Source organism: Leptonychotes weddellii, chromosome 1 (genome assembly GCF_054177405.1).
Source record: "Leptonychotes weddellii isolate Sample4059 chromosome 1, ASM5417740v2, whole genome shotgun sequence".
NCBI classification, from domain to species: domain Eukaryota; kingdom Metazoa; phylum Chordata; class Mammalia; order Carnivora; family Phocidae; genus Leptonychotes; species Leptonychotes weddellii.
This window is the reverse complement of record NC_138369.1, coordinates 13,608,409-13,626,107: the sequence shown is the minus strand read 5'-3', so window position 1 is coordinate 13,626,107 and position 17,699 is coordinate 13,608,409. Positions and strand designations below refer to the sequence as shown.

Genomic DNA, 17,699 nt, shown 5'->3' with positions numbered 1-17,699 from the left:
CGCCTGGGTGGCTCAGTTGGTTAAGCGACTGCCTTCGGCTCAGGTCATGATCCTGGAGTCCCGGGATCGAGTCCCGCATCGGGCTCCCTGCTCGGCAGGGAGTCTGCTTCTCCCTCTGACCCTCCCCCCTCTCATGTACTCACTCTCTCTCATTCTCTCTCTCTCAAATAAATAAATAAAATCTTTAAAAAAAAAAAAATAAATAAAAAAAAAAAAAAAAACCAAAAACAGGAATGAGCAAATAAGTGGTTGTCTTGCCTCTGTTCTTCTCACAGGAGATTTGGCAACAAATAGAAGTTGAGGAAGACTTGGAATTTCTTCCTCCCTTCCTCCCTTCGTCCCACCACCCCTTTCCTTTTTGTAAAGATCTAGTTGACATTAGTAAATGATTCTATGATTAATGATTAAATGAATTCAGCATCCCATCTAGAAAGTTAGAGGGGAACAGCCTACCTTGGGATTTCTGTAGAACTACATTGGGGAGTACTTTGGAATAAATTCTTGGATTTCAGAGTGGAGGGGGTGGTTATCTCTGAAGAGAGTCTTTCTTTGTTAGTTGTTTATCAGAGGCTAAAAGAGGTAAGTAATAGCTGCATTTTTTGTGGGTGAAACATCATTTAAATATATGTTGTTGCATAGTTCCCAAGCCTATATTGCAGTCACTTGGAAAACTTTTCAGAAAAACATAGCCAGGATGAGGTCCACTAGTATATATATTTTAAAAAATCTACACAGGTTTGAGAACTACTGGTAGAGGATATTAATCAGTCCTGTTTGATATTGTGAGCAGTTACCTGCTCCACATTTTATTCTTGCTGGTCAGTCTTTAAAAAGTTTTCCTTCCTTTCTAGAGGAAAATAATATTACGACATTTAATCCTTCTATAGTTACAGAGACTTCAGTCTTAATAAGACAGTAAAGAAAACCCACAGCTCTTTCAGAAATGATCTGAGTCCCAACCAGAGATTTGAAAAGTCAACTCTGTAAAGTGATGTGATTTTTTTTTTTTTATTGTGTTTAATCAGATTATAAAGACTTTGGAACACTTACCCATTCCTACTAAAAATATGTTGGAGGAAAGCAAAGTACTTCCAATTATTCAACGCTGGTCTCAGACCAAAACTGCCATTCCTCAGTTGAGTGAAGGAGATGGGTATTCAAGTGAGAATACGTCACGGGCTCACACACCACTCAACACACCTGATCCTTCTGCCAAGCTGAGCACAGAAGCTGACACAGACACCCCCAAGAAGCTCATGTTTCGCAGACTTAAAATTATAAGTGAAAATAGCATGGACAGTGCTATCTCTGATGCTACCAGTGAGCTGGAAGGCAAGGATGGCAAAGAGGACCTTGACCAGTTAGAAAACGTCCCTGTAGAAGAAGAGGAAGAGTTACAGTCACAACAGCTACTCACACAACAGCTACCTGAATCTAAAGTTGAGAGTGAAATCGCTGTGGAAGCCAGTAAGCTACCTACATCTGAACCAGAGGCTGACACTGAAATAGAGCCCAAAGAGGGCAATGGCACAAAACTGGAAGAAACCATTGCTGAGGAAACCCCGTCCCAAGATGAAGAGGAGGGTGTATCTGATGTGGAGAGTGAGAGGAGCCAGGAACAGCCAGATAAAACAGTAGATATAAGTGATTTGGCCACCAAGCTCCTGGATAGTTGGAAAGACCTAAAGGTAAGAAAACATTTTTATTTTAACCTGAATTACTCAGGTCTAGAGTTCCACAAATCTTAAGCTGAATTGCCTACTTTTTTAGCTATACATGTATTTGAAAAATGGAATACCATGTCTCTTACTGACAGCTGATTATAAATGTCTCAAACATCTTTTAAACCTTAGCAAGATATACAGCAGCCAAACTAATACACAGATGTCCCTTTTCTTCATTTAGAAAAGCATATCACAGTAGTGAATTCAGTTATTCAAGTGCTCTTTACATTAAAAACAAAACCAGAAATCCTTTGAGTAACAAACATATTCTATGTTTGAAAATTCTTTGTAAGATTCTAGGTAAGAAAAAAAATGTTTAAATTGATTGGAAATTAATGTATTGAATTAACTAGAAATTAAAATTAAAAAGTTAATTGGAAAACCAAGGTAATTTAGCAACTTCTCATCAAAAATGATTAAACATAAATTTCTGTTCCAGTAAAACAACTTTATATGGAGCTAGTTGGTATTCAGTTCCTTTATTGTTTCTGAAATAGGCCTGCCTTTAAATGCCTATTTCTTTGGACAAAAGATGTTATCTAGAGGAAAAATAGAGAGGTCTGGAACCCTTACACTTAATACATACATAATCTCTTGTTAAAGAATTTAGCAAGATGTGTAGGGTTTGCTTTGTAGAAAACCCAGCCTAGGAGAGAGGTGTTACATTTTGATTGTAAGTGATCTGGATCTGGGATTCAGGTCTTGAGGACCCTGTGGGAACAGGTTACTTGCTAGCTTCTATTTTTCTGTTCCTCTCTTCTGCCAGAAGTGAAGCAACCAGATAAACCAGCAGTACAGGTTTATTTGTAGCAAGATGGACATATGAATCCTCTGTCCCCAATTATGACTACAAAGCTCACCCATTAGATCCTGAGATTTGACCCATACAGAATTGGCCTTATACTGAGCAAAATGAGTAGTTGGTTGGTTGTGCACTGTGCTTACTTTTGGCATTTGTAATTTGCTGTGTTGAGACCCTTCTTTAAGTATTGTGTGGTTTCAGCTCTCATTGACCTATTTGAACTCCTATTCATGCTACTCTTTCACCACTTACAGTTTATCATTAACTCAACCTTATTAAACCTTATGAAATCCTTCCTTTTTATAAACTTTAGTAAAAGGAAGGATTCACAGTAAATCTGGTTATGATATGACATGTGAACTGCAGGAACCAAAATTGCAGTTAAACTGAAAGAGATGCTGGGACGGTCACTTGGGTGGACCTTCATTTAAGGCCTGCTTTGTGAGGGCACAGGAGTCTGGAAGAAGTCCCTCTTGTGTTCCAAGACTGCTAGTAGAGCCTCTGACATGACTGGCTTCGTAAGGAAGGTGGGAATGAAAACGTACACGAGTGGGCATAGAAAAGGCCTTACAGAGATGGTTTTATAGAGCAAGAGTGGGGGGCAGACCCAGTAGTTCACTTTTGCCTACTAAGTCTCTGGTTGACATAATTTTTAAAAACGAGACATAATCATCATTTCTTAAAAACCTGTCTCTTAAAATCTAGAAAAAGTAAATACTTCTGTTTCTCTACATGGTTAATTTTTTATTGTCATGGTAGTGGTATGAATTACTCTCTGGGATATCCTTAACTCAATTAGCTATAACTGATCATTTAAACTCACACTCTAGACATTTTTGAGTCCTACAAAATTATTTCTTCCCCTGCTTGTTGTCCTCCCTCCTCCTGTCTGAAAGATCAAAGCAGTTGCATAGTACTATGTAGCTTGATGATCCTCTTGACTTGAGGTTTAAAATTTTATTCATACTTAAAATATATCCTTCTTAACCTTCATACTTTGGATTTATCCTGATTCTTACCATCAAGGAAGCCATTAAATAAGATTTTCCTTCTTCAGACTTCTAGTTTGCTCTGGAATCATTACCCATCTAGAATTGCAATACTGAAAGAGGTTGTCACTTGACTGAACTGTGATGTTTTGTTACACATTGGTCCTGGGGCTCTTAATTTCATCTATCATTCTAATTAACATTTACCATGGTTCTAATTCCAAAACTCTGATTGTGGTTGTCCTTAAATAAAATATTTTAGCTAGCATCTAACCAGAACATTGAAATCAGAAACCCATAATATGAACATGTCTTAGATAAATACATGGACTTGATGTGATTACTATACACCCATACTATCCCGGCATTGAAAGAGTTAACTACTTCTGTCTGACTTCCACCTATGTGTTCAAGTAGACGTTGGCAGAAAAGAAAATGTCTTACTCAACCAACTTTTGTTAAGCACCTGTTGCCAAGCACTGTGTTAGTTGCTGATGTTAATTCCAAGATCATACCAAAAAGCATTGATCTAAGATTGTGGTTAGCCACTCCAAGCTTCCCTGACCTTCTGGGGCCACTGTAACATTGTTGGACATGTGTTCCACTTGGCCTTCTACACACTGGATGGAGTGAAGAACTGAAAGAGGTTGCTTCAGATCCTTAATCTTGATTTTGCTGTGAAGGCAGACCATAGGGATCATCAGTAAATGAGAGAGGGTGGGAGGGAAGGGAATGAAGCTTCATGAATTACTCTTTGTCCTCCCAGATCTGATGATGATCCCCCTTGTAACTTGAACCATTTCCATCTAGCTTCTCAGGGCAGCAAGGAGCTTGTTAACATCACCAGCTGACCATGTGTCTCCTTTTCTCAACTCCATTTTCAACTTCGTGCTGAAGAAAAACAAGAACCTAGCGTGCATTCTGTGAAGAAACAGGAAGATGGTTGGGAAGTTGGATGATGCATGAAAAATATAATAGGTGAAAAGAGGACAGAGGTGGTTAACTCACTGGCGCCGGCGTTATTTTGGTGCGTCCATTGCCGACAATGGATGTCGTTCCGGGAAAATCCCGACTCCTGGCGAGAAAGGATTAAGTGAGCTACTTTTTCTATACCTCTATACACAGGACTGCTGCCTTGGCTTCACAGGGCATACACATTTTGACTCCTAAAGTAGACCTCAACAAGAAACATCACCTAACACATTGCTACACATAACATGGATTCATTTTCACATGCAAATTTACCAGGCTACATTTTCAGCAGGGACATGTGCATATATTTCTGTTTGTGAAAGGAATTATTGTACATCACCCCTCATGCTGAAAATCTACCCTAGACTTCACAGGGCAAAACAGCTGGTTGTAAGTGGTGATTAATTATAATTTGGCTGGAAAAGTCTTCATTCATTTGGATCATGAGAAGAAGAGGTAAGGTTCCCATAAAATTTGGCAGTTTTCGTTTCAGTTAAACACCCAGTAGATGATGATGGCTAGTGATTCCAGAGCCTCTCGTAAATACTTAGATTACAGGATGTGCATCTCTCCTTATAAAGAGATCTGGGTAGTTATAGTTACACCCGGATTAGGTGATTTAGGGGCAACATTCTGTATATGTGATAAGTTGGACTATTTTTTTTTTTTAATTTATTTGACAGCACAAGCATGGGGAGCAGCAGGCAGAGGGGGAGGGAGAAGCAGGCTCCCCGCTGAGCAGAGAGCCTGAGCTGAGCAGAGAGCCTGAAGCGAGGCTTGATCCCAGGACCCTGGGATCATGACCTGAGCCGAAGGCAGATGCTCAACCGACTGAGCCACCCAGGCGCCCTTATGATATTCTCTTCTTATTTTATTCATGTTTATCTCAGGACATTATCTTTAATTCAACAAACATTTGTCTGGAAAGTTAAGCATTAAACTCTTTGTAGAAAGTTTAAATAAAATATAGAGTTACCCAGCTGAAAAGTTTTGAGTCACTACTTGGAATTTTGGTCTGTAACAAATATTGTGTGTGGAATCTGCTTTGCAACATTTCAAAATGAAATTATGTGCCCTGGATTTCTGTAATAAATTTCAAAATCCTTCATTGAGATTATTCTGTATCCATAAGGATCAATATCATCCTTTTCTTTAAAATTCAGAATTGCCCCTAAAGAACACAGTCTTGGATACTACTGCATTGAAAATTTTTTTTTTTCTTAAAGATTTTATTTATTTATTTATTTATTTGAGAGAGAAACAGCATGAGAGGGGAGAGGGTCAGAGGGAGAAGCAGGCTCCCCGCTGAGCCGGGAGCCCGACGCGGGACTCGATCCCGGGACTCCAGGATCATGACCCGAGCCGAAGGCAGTCGCCCAACCAACTGAGCCACCCAGGCGCCCCTGCATTGAAATTTTTTTAATAAGTATCAGACTTGGTAAAAGACAAACCTGGTCTAAAACTTACTAGTAGTCCCTTTTGTTATTACCAGATAAATCCTTTCATCTAAATCAGGGGTTGGCCACATCTGCCCCACTGCTTGTTTTTGTAAAATTTTTTGGAAACAGAGCCATACTCATTCATTTACATACTGTCTATGGCTGCTTTTGCACTGTGGGAGTTGAGTAGTTGCTTCAGAGACGGGATGGCCAACAAAGCCTGAGATATTTACTGTCTTGTCCTTTACAGAAAAAGTTTACCAATAAGTGATCTAAATGGTAAAGCTCAGAGCCTGGCTGTTTGAAACATTCTGATTTTTTTTTTTTAATTTTTTTTTTTTTTTAAAGATTTTATTTATTTATTTGAGAGAGAGAGAACGAGAGACAGAGAACATGAGAGGGAGGAGGGTCAGAGGGAGAAGCAGACTCCCCGCCGAGCTGGGAGCCCGATGCGGGACTCGATCCCGGGACTCCAGGATCATGACCCGAGCCGAAGGCAGTCGCTCAACCGACTGAGCCACCCAGGCGCCCCTGATTTTTTTTTTTTTAAGATTTTATTTATTTATTTGACAGAGAGAGTGAGAGAGTACACAAGAAGGGGGAGTGGCAGGCAGAGGGAGAAGGAGGAGCAGGCTCCCCACTGAGCAGGGGCTTGATCCCAGGACCCTGGAATCATGACCTGAGCCAAAGGCAGATGCTTAACTGACTGAGCCACCCAGGTGCCCCGAAACATTCTCATTTTGAGTGAAGTCATTTTGACACTTTATTCTTTTAGATGAGCTCTTAATTCTGTTTCTCTAAAGACACAATGAACATGTTTCTATAGCTCATGAAGTTTAAAAAAAAAAAACAACTCTTGACTGTGTTTAGGAAAAGTTAACTTTAAATGATTTGGATGTAAGACTGAGAAATGGGAGAGGGTATATATGATAGAACTACTGGGCCAAGAGACCTTTAAGGAATATTGTTTTTCCCTCAGGACCATGATCAGGTTAGTTGGAAACTTAAGGGACTTTTCGAGTATAGATAAGTAGGTGTAATATAGTCTTGTATGTAACCATAATAAAAATATGTAGATCTTCCTTCTTAATATTGTTAACTTTTACTTCTGATGTAATTTCAGACTTACAGGAAAACTACAAGAATGCCATTCTGTGTATTCTGCATGTGATACACATTCTAGGGACAAATGCAGAAAAAAGTCAGCTAAAAATTCCTCTTACCCCTTCACCCAGATTCCCCAATGTTAACATTTTACTTAGTCATTTTCTTTTTTTTTGACTTTTAAGGAATAAGTTACAGATATGATGCCCATTGCCCATAGATATTTTAGCATATATTTTGTAAAAACAAGGACATTCTTCTGTATGATTGCAATATATTTATCAAAACCAGCAAAATACAGTGACTTAATACTATTATCTGACCAGCAGATCTCATTCAGGTTTTGCCAGTTGTTTATATAATGTCCTCTATGGCAAAAAAAAAAAAGAAAAGAAAAACAAAAAATTCTGATCCAGAATCTGAGTTAAAGTGTTACATTGAGTTGTATCTCTTTAGGAGCCTTTAATCTGGAATAGTTCCTCAGTCTTTCTTTGCCTTTTATAAACTTCAAATTTTTAAAATACTTTTGAATTTTTTAGAATATTCCTCAGTTTGGGCTTGTCTGAAGTTTTCTTTTGGATTCAGGTCATACATTTTGTCAGGAATATTAAATAGTGTCCACATGATGTTGATTTGTCCCATTATTGGCATCATCAGCTTTGATCACTTGGTTAAGGTGGTGTCTCCCAGGTTTTTCCAGTGTAAAATTACTGTTTTCTCCTTATAATTAAAAAGTATCAGAGAGGAGCACCTTTGGAAGTATGTAAATATTCTGTTTTTTATCAAGTTTATTCATTAGTTTCAAGATCTGGTGAATTTGCCTGAATCGCTTACAGCTGTGATGGTTGCCAAGTGGTGATTTTTCTAACCCATCATTCCTTTTACTTCTGTATGTTTTGGTTGACCTTCTTGTAAGCAAGAGCTTTCCCTGCTGCCCCATGTAATTCTGTATTCATTGATTAATATGAGTTTAGACTCATGGAGTCTTGTTTTGTGTGTGTGTGTGGTTTGTTTTTATTTTTTTGCCATTTTAATTTTCTATTAAACATTCTTCCAAAAGCATTATTTTACCCTGTATCTTACTGAATTACAAGAAATCACATTAGCATTAGAAAAACTAGGAAGAAAGATAAATATGGATAATTAAACTTATACGAAGAAGGAAAATTATAACAAAGGACTGAGAGCTTTACACATTTAATTAAATATGAGATTATAATTTGAAAAGTGTATCTCAGAGCAAACTTTATTTGTTCAGTTAATTTGGGGGGCAGGCTTGAACTCACAACCCTGAGATCAAGACCTCAGCTGAGATCAAGAGTTGGATGCTTAACTGACTGAGCTGCCCAGGTGTCTCTGTTCATTTATTTTTAACAACAAAAATACACTGATTTTTCAAGAAGGAAACACATTTTAAAAATATTTTTATTTTAAAAATAGGCCTGCTTTCAGCTATGGATTTTTTCCCCCAAACTCCTAACAGATTTATTTTGATTTGGGAAGAAAATACTATTTGATGGCATGAAATGCAAAATTTAGAAGTTTTCTTTTAAACATCTTAATACAGGGGCACCTGGGTGGTTTAGTCATTAAGCGTCTGCCTTCGGCTCAGGTCATGATCCCAGGGTCCTGGGATCGAGCCCCACATCGGGCTCCCTGCTCAGCAGGAAGCCTGCTTCTCCCTCTCCCTCTCCCACTCCCCCTCCCCCTGCTTGTGTTCCCTCTCTCGCTGTGTCTCTTTCTGTCAAATAAATAAATAAAATCTTAAAAAAAAAAACTTTTAAATGGTTCCTCATTACACTGTTCCAGTGAAATCCGTTTTTCTTATGAGGCTTGCATACCATGGCATAGTCTGGTCCTTATTCATTTATGCCGTATCACCTTCAGCTGTTCTGGCCCACCAGTGGGTCTGTGCTACTAATGTTCGTACACACACACACACACACACATTCACTCAGGTGTGAAAACACTGTCTTTTGTTTAGATGTCTCTTCTCGTTAAAGTTTCATCCTTTCCCCAGGAAAGCCATTCCCATTCCTCTAAGAGTATTCTGCCCTTTCTGTATGCTCTCATAACATCCTTTCCAGCCATAGCACATAACGTTTTATACTTGTACAGTGTGTGAGGGCAGAGAACACTTCTGTCTTGGTCACTCAAGTCTCCCTAGGGTACTGTGAGAGCCAGGTATGTCCTTTGGCACTTCATAAATCTTTGAAGATGTGAAGAAGGTCCATCTTTTTCCATGGTATCATGCTGCTTATTGAATCTGTGTTATGTTTATTTTATTTGATAGGTGATCAGAAAACATTTGAATGAGTGTCATATAATTTTTACAAACCTATGAAGTAAGTAGTGGTGTTTTTATCCCCTGTAAATGGAAACAAACAGGCCTGTGAGGTTGTGATTTAGCTTTTAAATGACAGAGCTGAAAATTGACTCAGGTCTTCTGATTTAAATCCCATATTCTTACCATTTCTTTTTCTATTCCAGTAAATAGTGATTTCTATATCCTTGCTAGGCGGTTCACATAATTATGTATCTTTGGTGAATACTTCAGATTTCTCTTAATCTGCTTCTGATTTAGAAACTGTAGTAAGTCCAAATTCATTCTGAAATCATAGAAACTACCATTTTAGTGTTTTGTTCAAGTATCTTTTTTTTCCTTAATCCTGCAGAGATTTTCAACCTATGATCTATGTTGAAATCATATGCAAAACTGGGGTTTTGTGGGGCAAGGGTTCATAAATATGAGAAGCTTCTCAAACAAGGATGTGTATATGTGTGCGTTGGGAAAGGAATGAACTGTGGTTCAAAAAGTATTTTCTAGATGATTTGGACACCAGAGGGGTTCCTACTCTTAACTGCAATGCTGGGTTGACAACCTACTCTTTTTTTAATTTTTTTCAAGTTTTTAATTTTAACTCCAGTATTGTTAACATACAGTGTTACATTAGTTTCAGGTGTACAGTATGGTGACTCAACACTTCCATACTCAGGGCTCATCACGATAAATATACTCTTCAATCCCCATGACCTATTTCACCCAATCTCCTACCTACTTCCCTTCTGGTATCCATCAGTTTGTCCTCTGTAGTTAAGAGTCTGTTTCTTGGTTTGTTTCTCTTTCCCTTTTTTTTTTTTTTCCTCCTTTGCTCATTTGTTTCTTAAATTCCACATATGAGTGAAATCATATGGTATTTATCTTCTCTGACTAGCTTATTTTGCTTAGCATTATACTCTCTAGCTCTATCCATGTTGTTGCAAATGGCAAGATTTCATTTTTTTATGGCTGAATGACATATATATATATATCTTTATCCATTCATCTATTTTATCCACATCTTCTTTATCCATTCTTCTTTATCCATTCATCTATTGATGGACACTTGTGCTGCTTCCATAATTTGGCTATTGTAAATAATGCTACAATAAACATAGGGGTGATGTATCCCTTTGAACTAGTGTTTTTGTATTCTTTGGGTAATACCCAACAGTGCAATTGCTGGATTCTAGGGTAGTTTCATTTTTAACTTTCTGAGGAACCTCCATACTTTTCTTCACAGTAGCTGTAACAGTTTGCATTCTTACCAACAGTGCAGGAGGGTTCCTATTTTCCCATATCCTCACCAACACTCTTTCTTTCTTTCTTTCTTTCAAGATTTTATTTATTTGAGAGAGAGAGAGCATGAGTGGGAGGGAGAGGGAGAAGCAGACTCCCTGCTGAGCAAAGAACCCCACATGGGGCTCGATCCCAGGACCCTGAGATCATGACCTGAGCCGAAGGCAGACCCTTAACCGGCTGAGCCACCCATTTAAAAATGCCCCTGCCCATTTTTAAACTTGATTATTTGTTTTTGTGGTGTTGTATAAGTCCTTTTTTTTTTTTTTTTAAGATTTTATTTATTTATTTGACAGAGACAGCGAGAGAGGGAACACAAGCAGTGGGGAGTGGGAGAGGAAGAAGCAGGCTTCCTGCCAAGCAGGGAGCCCGATGAGGGGCTGGATCCCAGGACCCTGGGATCATGACCCGAGCCGAAGGCAGATGCTTAATGACTGAGCCACCCAGGCACACCAAGTTGTATAAGTTCTTAATATATTTTGGATACTAACCCTTTAATGGATATGTCATTTGCCAAGTATCTTCTTCCATTCTGTAGGTTGCCTTTTAGTTTTGTTGACTGTTTCCTTCACTGTGCAGAAGCTTTTTATTTTGATGAAGCCCCAGTTTATTTTTGCTTTTGTTTTCCTTGCCTCAGGAGACATATTTAGAAAAATGCAGCTATGGCTGGTGTCAGAGAAATTACTGCCTGTGTTCTCCTCTAGGATTTTTATGGTTTCATGTCTCACATTTAGGTCCTTAATCCATTTGGAATTTATCTTTGTGTATGGTGTAAGCCAGTGGTCCAAGTTTGAATATTTTGCATTTAGCTGTCCAGTTCTCTTGATACCATTTGTTGAAGAGGCTTTTTCCCGTAGTGTATTCATTCCTCCCTTGTCAAAGATTAATCGACATATAAACATGGGTTTATTTCTGGGATTTCTGTTCTGTTTCATTGATCTATGTGCCTATTTTTGTGCCAATACCATACTTTTTTGATTACTACAGCCTTGTAATGTAACTTGAAATCTGGAATTGTGATACCTCCAGCTTTGTTGTTGGTTTTTTTTCCCCCCAAGATTGTTTTGGCTATTCAGGGTCTTCTCTGGTTCCATACAAATTTTGGGATTGTTTGTTCTAGTTCTTTGAAAAATGTTTTGATAAGGATTGCATTAAATCTATAGATTGTTTTTGGTAGTATGGACATTTTAACAGTATTCATCCAGTCCATGAGCATGAAATATCTACTTGTTTGGGTTGTCTTCAATATCTTTCATTGATGTTTTACAGTTTTCAGAGTACAGGTCTTTTACCTCCTTGGTTATTAAATTTATTCCTGGGTATTTTATTATCTTTGGTACAATTATAAATGGGATTGCTTTCTTAATTTCTCTTTCTGTTGCTTCATTATTGGTATATAAAAATGCCATGGATTTCTGTATGTTGATTTTGTGTCCTGCAACCTTACCAAATTCATTTATCATTCTAGTAGTTTTTCGGTGGAGTCTTCTGAGTTTTCTATATTATAGTACCATGTCATCTATAAATAGTGAAAGTTTTATATCTTTCTTACCAATTTGGATGCATTTTATTCCTTACTCTTGTTGGATTGTTGTGGCTAGGACTTCCAGTACTATGTTAAATAATGACCACCTACTCTTAACTGCAGCGTTGGATTGACCAGTGCAACATACTAACTTCAGTGCAATCACTTGGAGGGCTGTGGTGATTTTTAAGTTTTAGTTAGAAAAATTATTTGGAAGGTGTAAGGAAAAATCTTAGATTTGGAATTAATTTGCCTAGAAAACAGAATTCTGAAATTGAGAAACATTTAATCATCATGACCTTGATTATTCTTCAGTGATTATCAGCATTAAAACACTTATTTTTCTTTTTAAGATTTTTTTTTATTTGACAGACACAGCGAGAGAGGGAACACAAGCAGGGGGAGTGGGAGAGGGAGAAGCAGGCTTCCCGCCAAGCAGGGAGCCCGATGTGGGGCTCGATCCCAGGACCCTGGGACCATGACCTGAGCTGAAGGCAGACACTTAAAGACTGAGCCACCCAGGTGCCCCAAAACCACTATTTTTCTACACACATATTTACTGTTGGGCTAGAGAGGTCTTGAAAGCAGGGACTAGTGTCCAGTGTTCACCTTATGCTTTAGTACTTAGCGTAAATCCAGCACATTTAGTTGTGTGGTGAATAAAACTGAGCATTGTTAAGATAGATTCTTTGAATTAGAGTCAAGCTGGGTAAGGCTGGAGAAGAAGGAGGGGCCGGGGGGACAAGTTTAAAGTGAACGGCAGTGACCTAGGAGAGCTTTTAAGGTATGGCACTTTCTGAAGAGCAGCATTTAGAAGTTGTTTTGAGAATGTCCAGTTCCTTAGGCCTCTCTGCCTGAGACCTCACAACCCTCAGGTGATGGTCTTTACCATGAATACAGCCATAATGCCCCAAAAATCTTTTGGTACTTTGTTGAGGGCTTCTTCTGAGGCACGTTATCTTTTTCTCTTCTTTTCATTTTAATTTTTAAATAGGCCATTCCTGTACATGATACAAAGTTCAGTATGCACACAGTGAAATGTTTTGCTCCTACCCCTGCCCCCCTGTCTTGTTCCCTGAAGGCAGACAGCACAACCAACTTCTTGTGTATCCTTCCAGAGATAATTTGTACATAGTGGATGCATGTAATTGATCTTTTTTATAAAACTGGAAGCACTATTTAGCTCCTTATTTTTTATTTAACACATTATAAAGCTTGTTTTATTCCAAGTTTTAAAGAATTTAGTTTTCATACCTGTGTGATATTTTATTGTAAAGATATGCCATAATCAGTCTCCTGTTAGTCATATTAATCAGTCCCCTATTTTGATAGCCATTGTGATTGATTCCTTTCTTTAGCTTAGCATGGAACTTTTATATAAGTCATTTCGAACACATTCGCGTATACCTGTTTGGAATATACATGTTGGATAAATTACTAAAAGTAGTATATCTGAATCCTGGTTTGTGTTATCTGTAGTTAATAGGTCTTGCCAAAATTGATCTTTATAGTTATACCAATTTAACTCATCAGTAATGTATATGCATAAGGGTGCCTATTTCACTACACCCTGGCCAACACAAATATTGTCTAACTTTATCTTGGTTGGACTGATAGGCAAAAATAGACTATTATTGTAGTTTTAATTTGCATGTCTCTTATGCATGAAGTATTGAGTATCTTTACATTTGTATTTCCTATTTTAAGAACTGTGACCATATGTTTTGCCCATTTGAGTGGCTGAAAACTGAAATTCAATCTTACTACCTTCCATTTCATGGGAGCCCTGTTGTCTGAAGTTAGAAGAGTATCTTCAGGGGTTTAAAAGAATAAGTAAAATTATTCTCTGCTTTTTCTTCACTCTCCCTTCCTCTGCCTCTCTCATGTGTGTGATTTTATGAAATCTCCAGACATTTATGCTCTCCTCTAAATTTTCTTTGTAGTCAGATCTCAAGACCTCTGTGACCTAATGGAGATCCCTCTACTCCCACCATTCGTAATACAGTTTGTGAGGTAAAACCATAGACTCATGCTCTACAAGGACATGATGATAGGAGTTAACAATTCTTCCTTCTGTTAAAGGAAGCTAAATCCTGGTTGTAGAGCCATTACCACTGAAGGTGTTTATTCCCAGGAGCTAGGGTACATAACAGTATTTGTCCAGTAATTTTTTTTCTTTGATTGGGCCTTGGGGTGGTGTAGGGCCATAGACATTGAAGTTATATGTTGTATGTTCATTTTTTTATTTTGTTAATTGAGATAATGGATTTTTAATCTTTATTTTTCATTCATTTATTTGAGAGAGCTTGCACAAGCTGGGGGAGGGGCAGAGGGGGAGAGAGAATCCCAAGCAGACTGCCTGCTGAGCACGGAGCCCGACGCAGGGCTCGATCCCACAACTCCAAGATCTCGACCTGAGCCAAAACCAAGAGTCCTTAACTGACTGAGCCACCCAGGCGCCCCAATTTTTAATCTTTAGTGTATAGAATTGTGAATCAGGTTCCATGACATGTTCATATCTTACCCAAAGTTGTTATATGTTTCTCTAAGTTCTTACCTCTTTTTCTAAATTTTCAGTGTTCAGTAAATCCAGATAAATATTTGGTATGTTTGCTTTTGGCACTACAACTTCACAAAGGCCTAAAAATCCTGGGATGTGGTGGGGTTTTTTGAAATCATTTTCAAACATTCAGTTACCTTGGAAAAGCTTCTCTCTCACATGTAATTAAATACGTAAGTCCACATTCATATATAGATACACACAGATACACAAATATATGGTGTTCTCAGTATCTTAATCTTCAGTTTCAAGATTGCTTAGAGAAGCAAACATTATGACAAAAAACATTGATGAGCTGAACACTAAAAAATTGTCATCTAAACATCCCATCTCTGTTAACATTAGCATCTGTCTTTGTCTAAAGGGTTGTTGTCTTTCTTAGCTAAAGTCTCACTGTTATAAAAATTGGGCAATGCAGTACAAATACAATGTAGACCTGTTACAAAATAAAAATGCATTGATTTCATAAAGTCAGTGAAAATGATATTAAAGAAGTTGGAAAGAAAATATACAAGGGTATGAGTGTACTAGAAGCATTTCCAAAAAGGGTACTGAAAGGATTCTGAGAGACTGGGGAATAGTGTTGCATCATGTTATCAGTCCATTATTTGGAAAAAGTATACCAAAAAACATCAGTGGTAGTCTTGACTTCTTGGGGAAGAATTAGTGACATTTTTTCTAACTTACTGATTTGAGGATTACAAAGAAATTTTAGTGCATTGGTGAATTTGCACAATCTGTGAACAAGGATAAATGGAATCCTGTAATAACGGCCTTTTGTATTTGGTTTTTACTTAGCATAACGTTTTCAGGATTCATCTGTGTTGTAGCATTTATCAGTACTTAATTCCATTTTATAGGTGAATAATACTCCCTTGTATGGATATTTTTTAACCCATTTTGTTACCCATTTATCAGCTGATGGACATTGTGTTGTTTCTACTTTCTGACTGTTAGGAATACAGTTACTATGAATTTTTATGTACAAATTTTTATGTGAATACTGGCTTTCATTTCTCTTGAGTATGTATCTAGGAGTGGAGTTTTTGAGTCATGGTAACTCCATATTTAACTTTTGAGGAACTGCCAGACACTTTTCCATGATAGCTGGTCGATTTTACATTCCTACCAGTAATGTATAAGGTTTTCAATTTCTGTGCATCCTCACTATTTCACTTAGCATAATATCCTCAGGGTTCATCCATGTTGTCACAAATGGCAAGATTTCTTTTTTTCTCATGACTGAATAATGTCGCATCATGTAATTGTACACTGCATCTTCTCCATTCATCTGTTAACGGACACTTAGGTTGTTTCCATATCTTGGTTAGTGTGAGTGATGCTGCCGTGAATATGGGAGTGCAGCTCTCTTGGAGATCCCGTTTTCATTCTCTTTGGATATTTGCTCAGAAGTGGGATGGCTGGCAAGTATTTATTAAAAAATAGAAAACGTACTGTACGAATTAAGTATAAAGACCTTCAACCCTTAAATTTTATTTTCTTTCAAGTCAGCCTGTTTTTCTTTATGTACTTTCTCTCTTGGCCATCTCCTAAGTACCATAATCAGTATAAGTTATCATCTTTTAAGATTTTCCCAAAATGTAGATCTCTTTCCTTAGCCTGTTTCCTAAATTTCAGATCTGTATTTCAGCTTTCTGTTGACGCTTCCACTTGCCTTTCAGATGCAAGTTCATAGTCTTCTCTTACAGGCTGGTTCATCATTCTCTGATGTACATTTTTATTAATAGCATCATTTTCTTAGTAATCCATATTCAAAACATCCATCTCCTTTTTTAAATTAAAAAATTGCTTGGGGCACCTGGGTGGCTCAGTCAGTTGGGCATCAGACTCTTGATTTCGGCTTAAGTCATGGTCTCCGGGTGGGGTGGTGGGGTCGAGCTCCCATGTTGGGCTTCAGGCTCAATGCAGAGTCTGCCTGTCCCTCTCCCTCTGCCCTCCCCCCCCCGCCCCGCCCATGCTCGGGTGTGTGAGCCTGTCAGCGCACGCAAGCCCACACGCTCTCTCAAATAAAATCTTTTTAAAAAATTGCTATTGCTAATTGTAGCAGTCACTCTAAAAGTGCAGTTTCTAGATAACTAAGATTTTCTGTTAGGGACAGTATTGTTGAAAAATAACTTTTTTCAAAGTTATGACAGATGTGAATGACATCTTTAGATCTTTTGCAGGTGTTATTTTTAAGTAGCCACCACTTCCTGGTTACTTGCTCAAAGATAGAGCTTGGATAATTGATCTGTATTGAATGCCCAGTTGTTGAATTTATATACAAATGTGTATATGTCTGTGTCATATTCTAAATGCTAAGTAATTGATTTACATTAACTTTCCAGTGTTTTTCCATTGTTCTCTCAGGAATTGTTTAGTTGTTTGTTTTTTTTAAGTATTTAGTATGGTACTTTTTACACTGTAGATAATTTATGAAATGTGTGACACAGAATTGAGAATCTTGAATTTTAGACCCTCCACAGTCTTGGTTTTCAACATCCTCTTCTGGTAGATAAAATCTTGAGACCCTATAGATCTGAAAAATGCCTTTATTTTATTCTTGCTTGTTTGGCAGATCATGTAATTATCATTTGGGAATAAATTTTTCTTAACCGACTGAGCCACCCAGGTGCCCCTGGGAATAAATTTTTCTTTAAAATGTTAAAGACATCGTATCATTTTCTAGCTTACAGCGTTGCTGTCTATTGAAGTCTGATGCCATTTCGATTCATTTGTAGGTGCTCTGACTCCATCTGGTGACTCATGTCTTTAAGTTCTAAAAAATTTTCTTTTTTAAAAAAAAATTTATACTTCCCTCAGTCTTCTCTCTCCTTGCTTTTTGGCATACCTGCTATTAGATGTAAGTCATCTATCACCTATCCTCTAATTTTATTTTTTGATCTCCCATTTCCTTTCTTGATTTTTTTTCTGCTTTCTGGATGACCTTCAACTCTTTTTTTCT

General features: G+C 37.8%; 1 protein-coding gene across 1 annotated transcript in view; it reads left to right on the top strand.

Annotated features, from left to right (window-relative positions):
* The window catches only part of SETD2 (SET domain containing 2, histone lysine methyltransferase), a 122,801-nt gene that overhangs the window by 59,231 nt on the left and 45,871 nt on the right, over nucleotides 1-17,699 (top strand). The window contains exon 10 of the mRNA XM_081805561.1: nucleotides 1,011-1,688. Coding sequence (XP_081661687.1) covers nucleotides 1,011-1,688 — 678 coding nt within the window. The remainder of the gene's footprint in view (nucleotides 1-1,010; nucleotides 1,689-17,699) is intronic.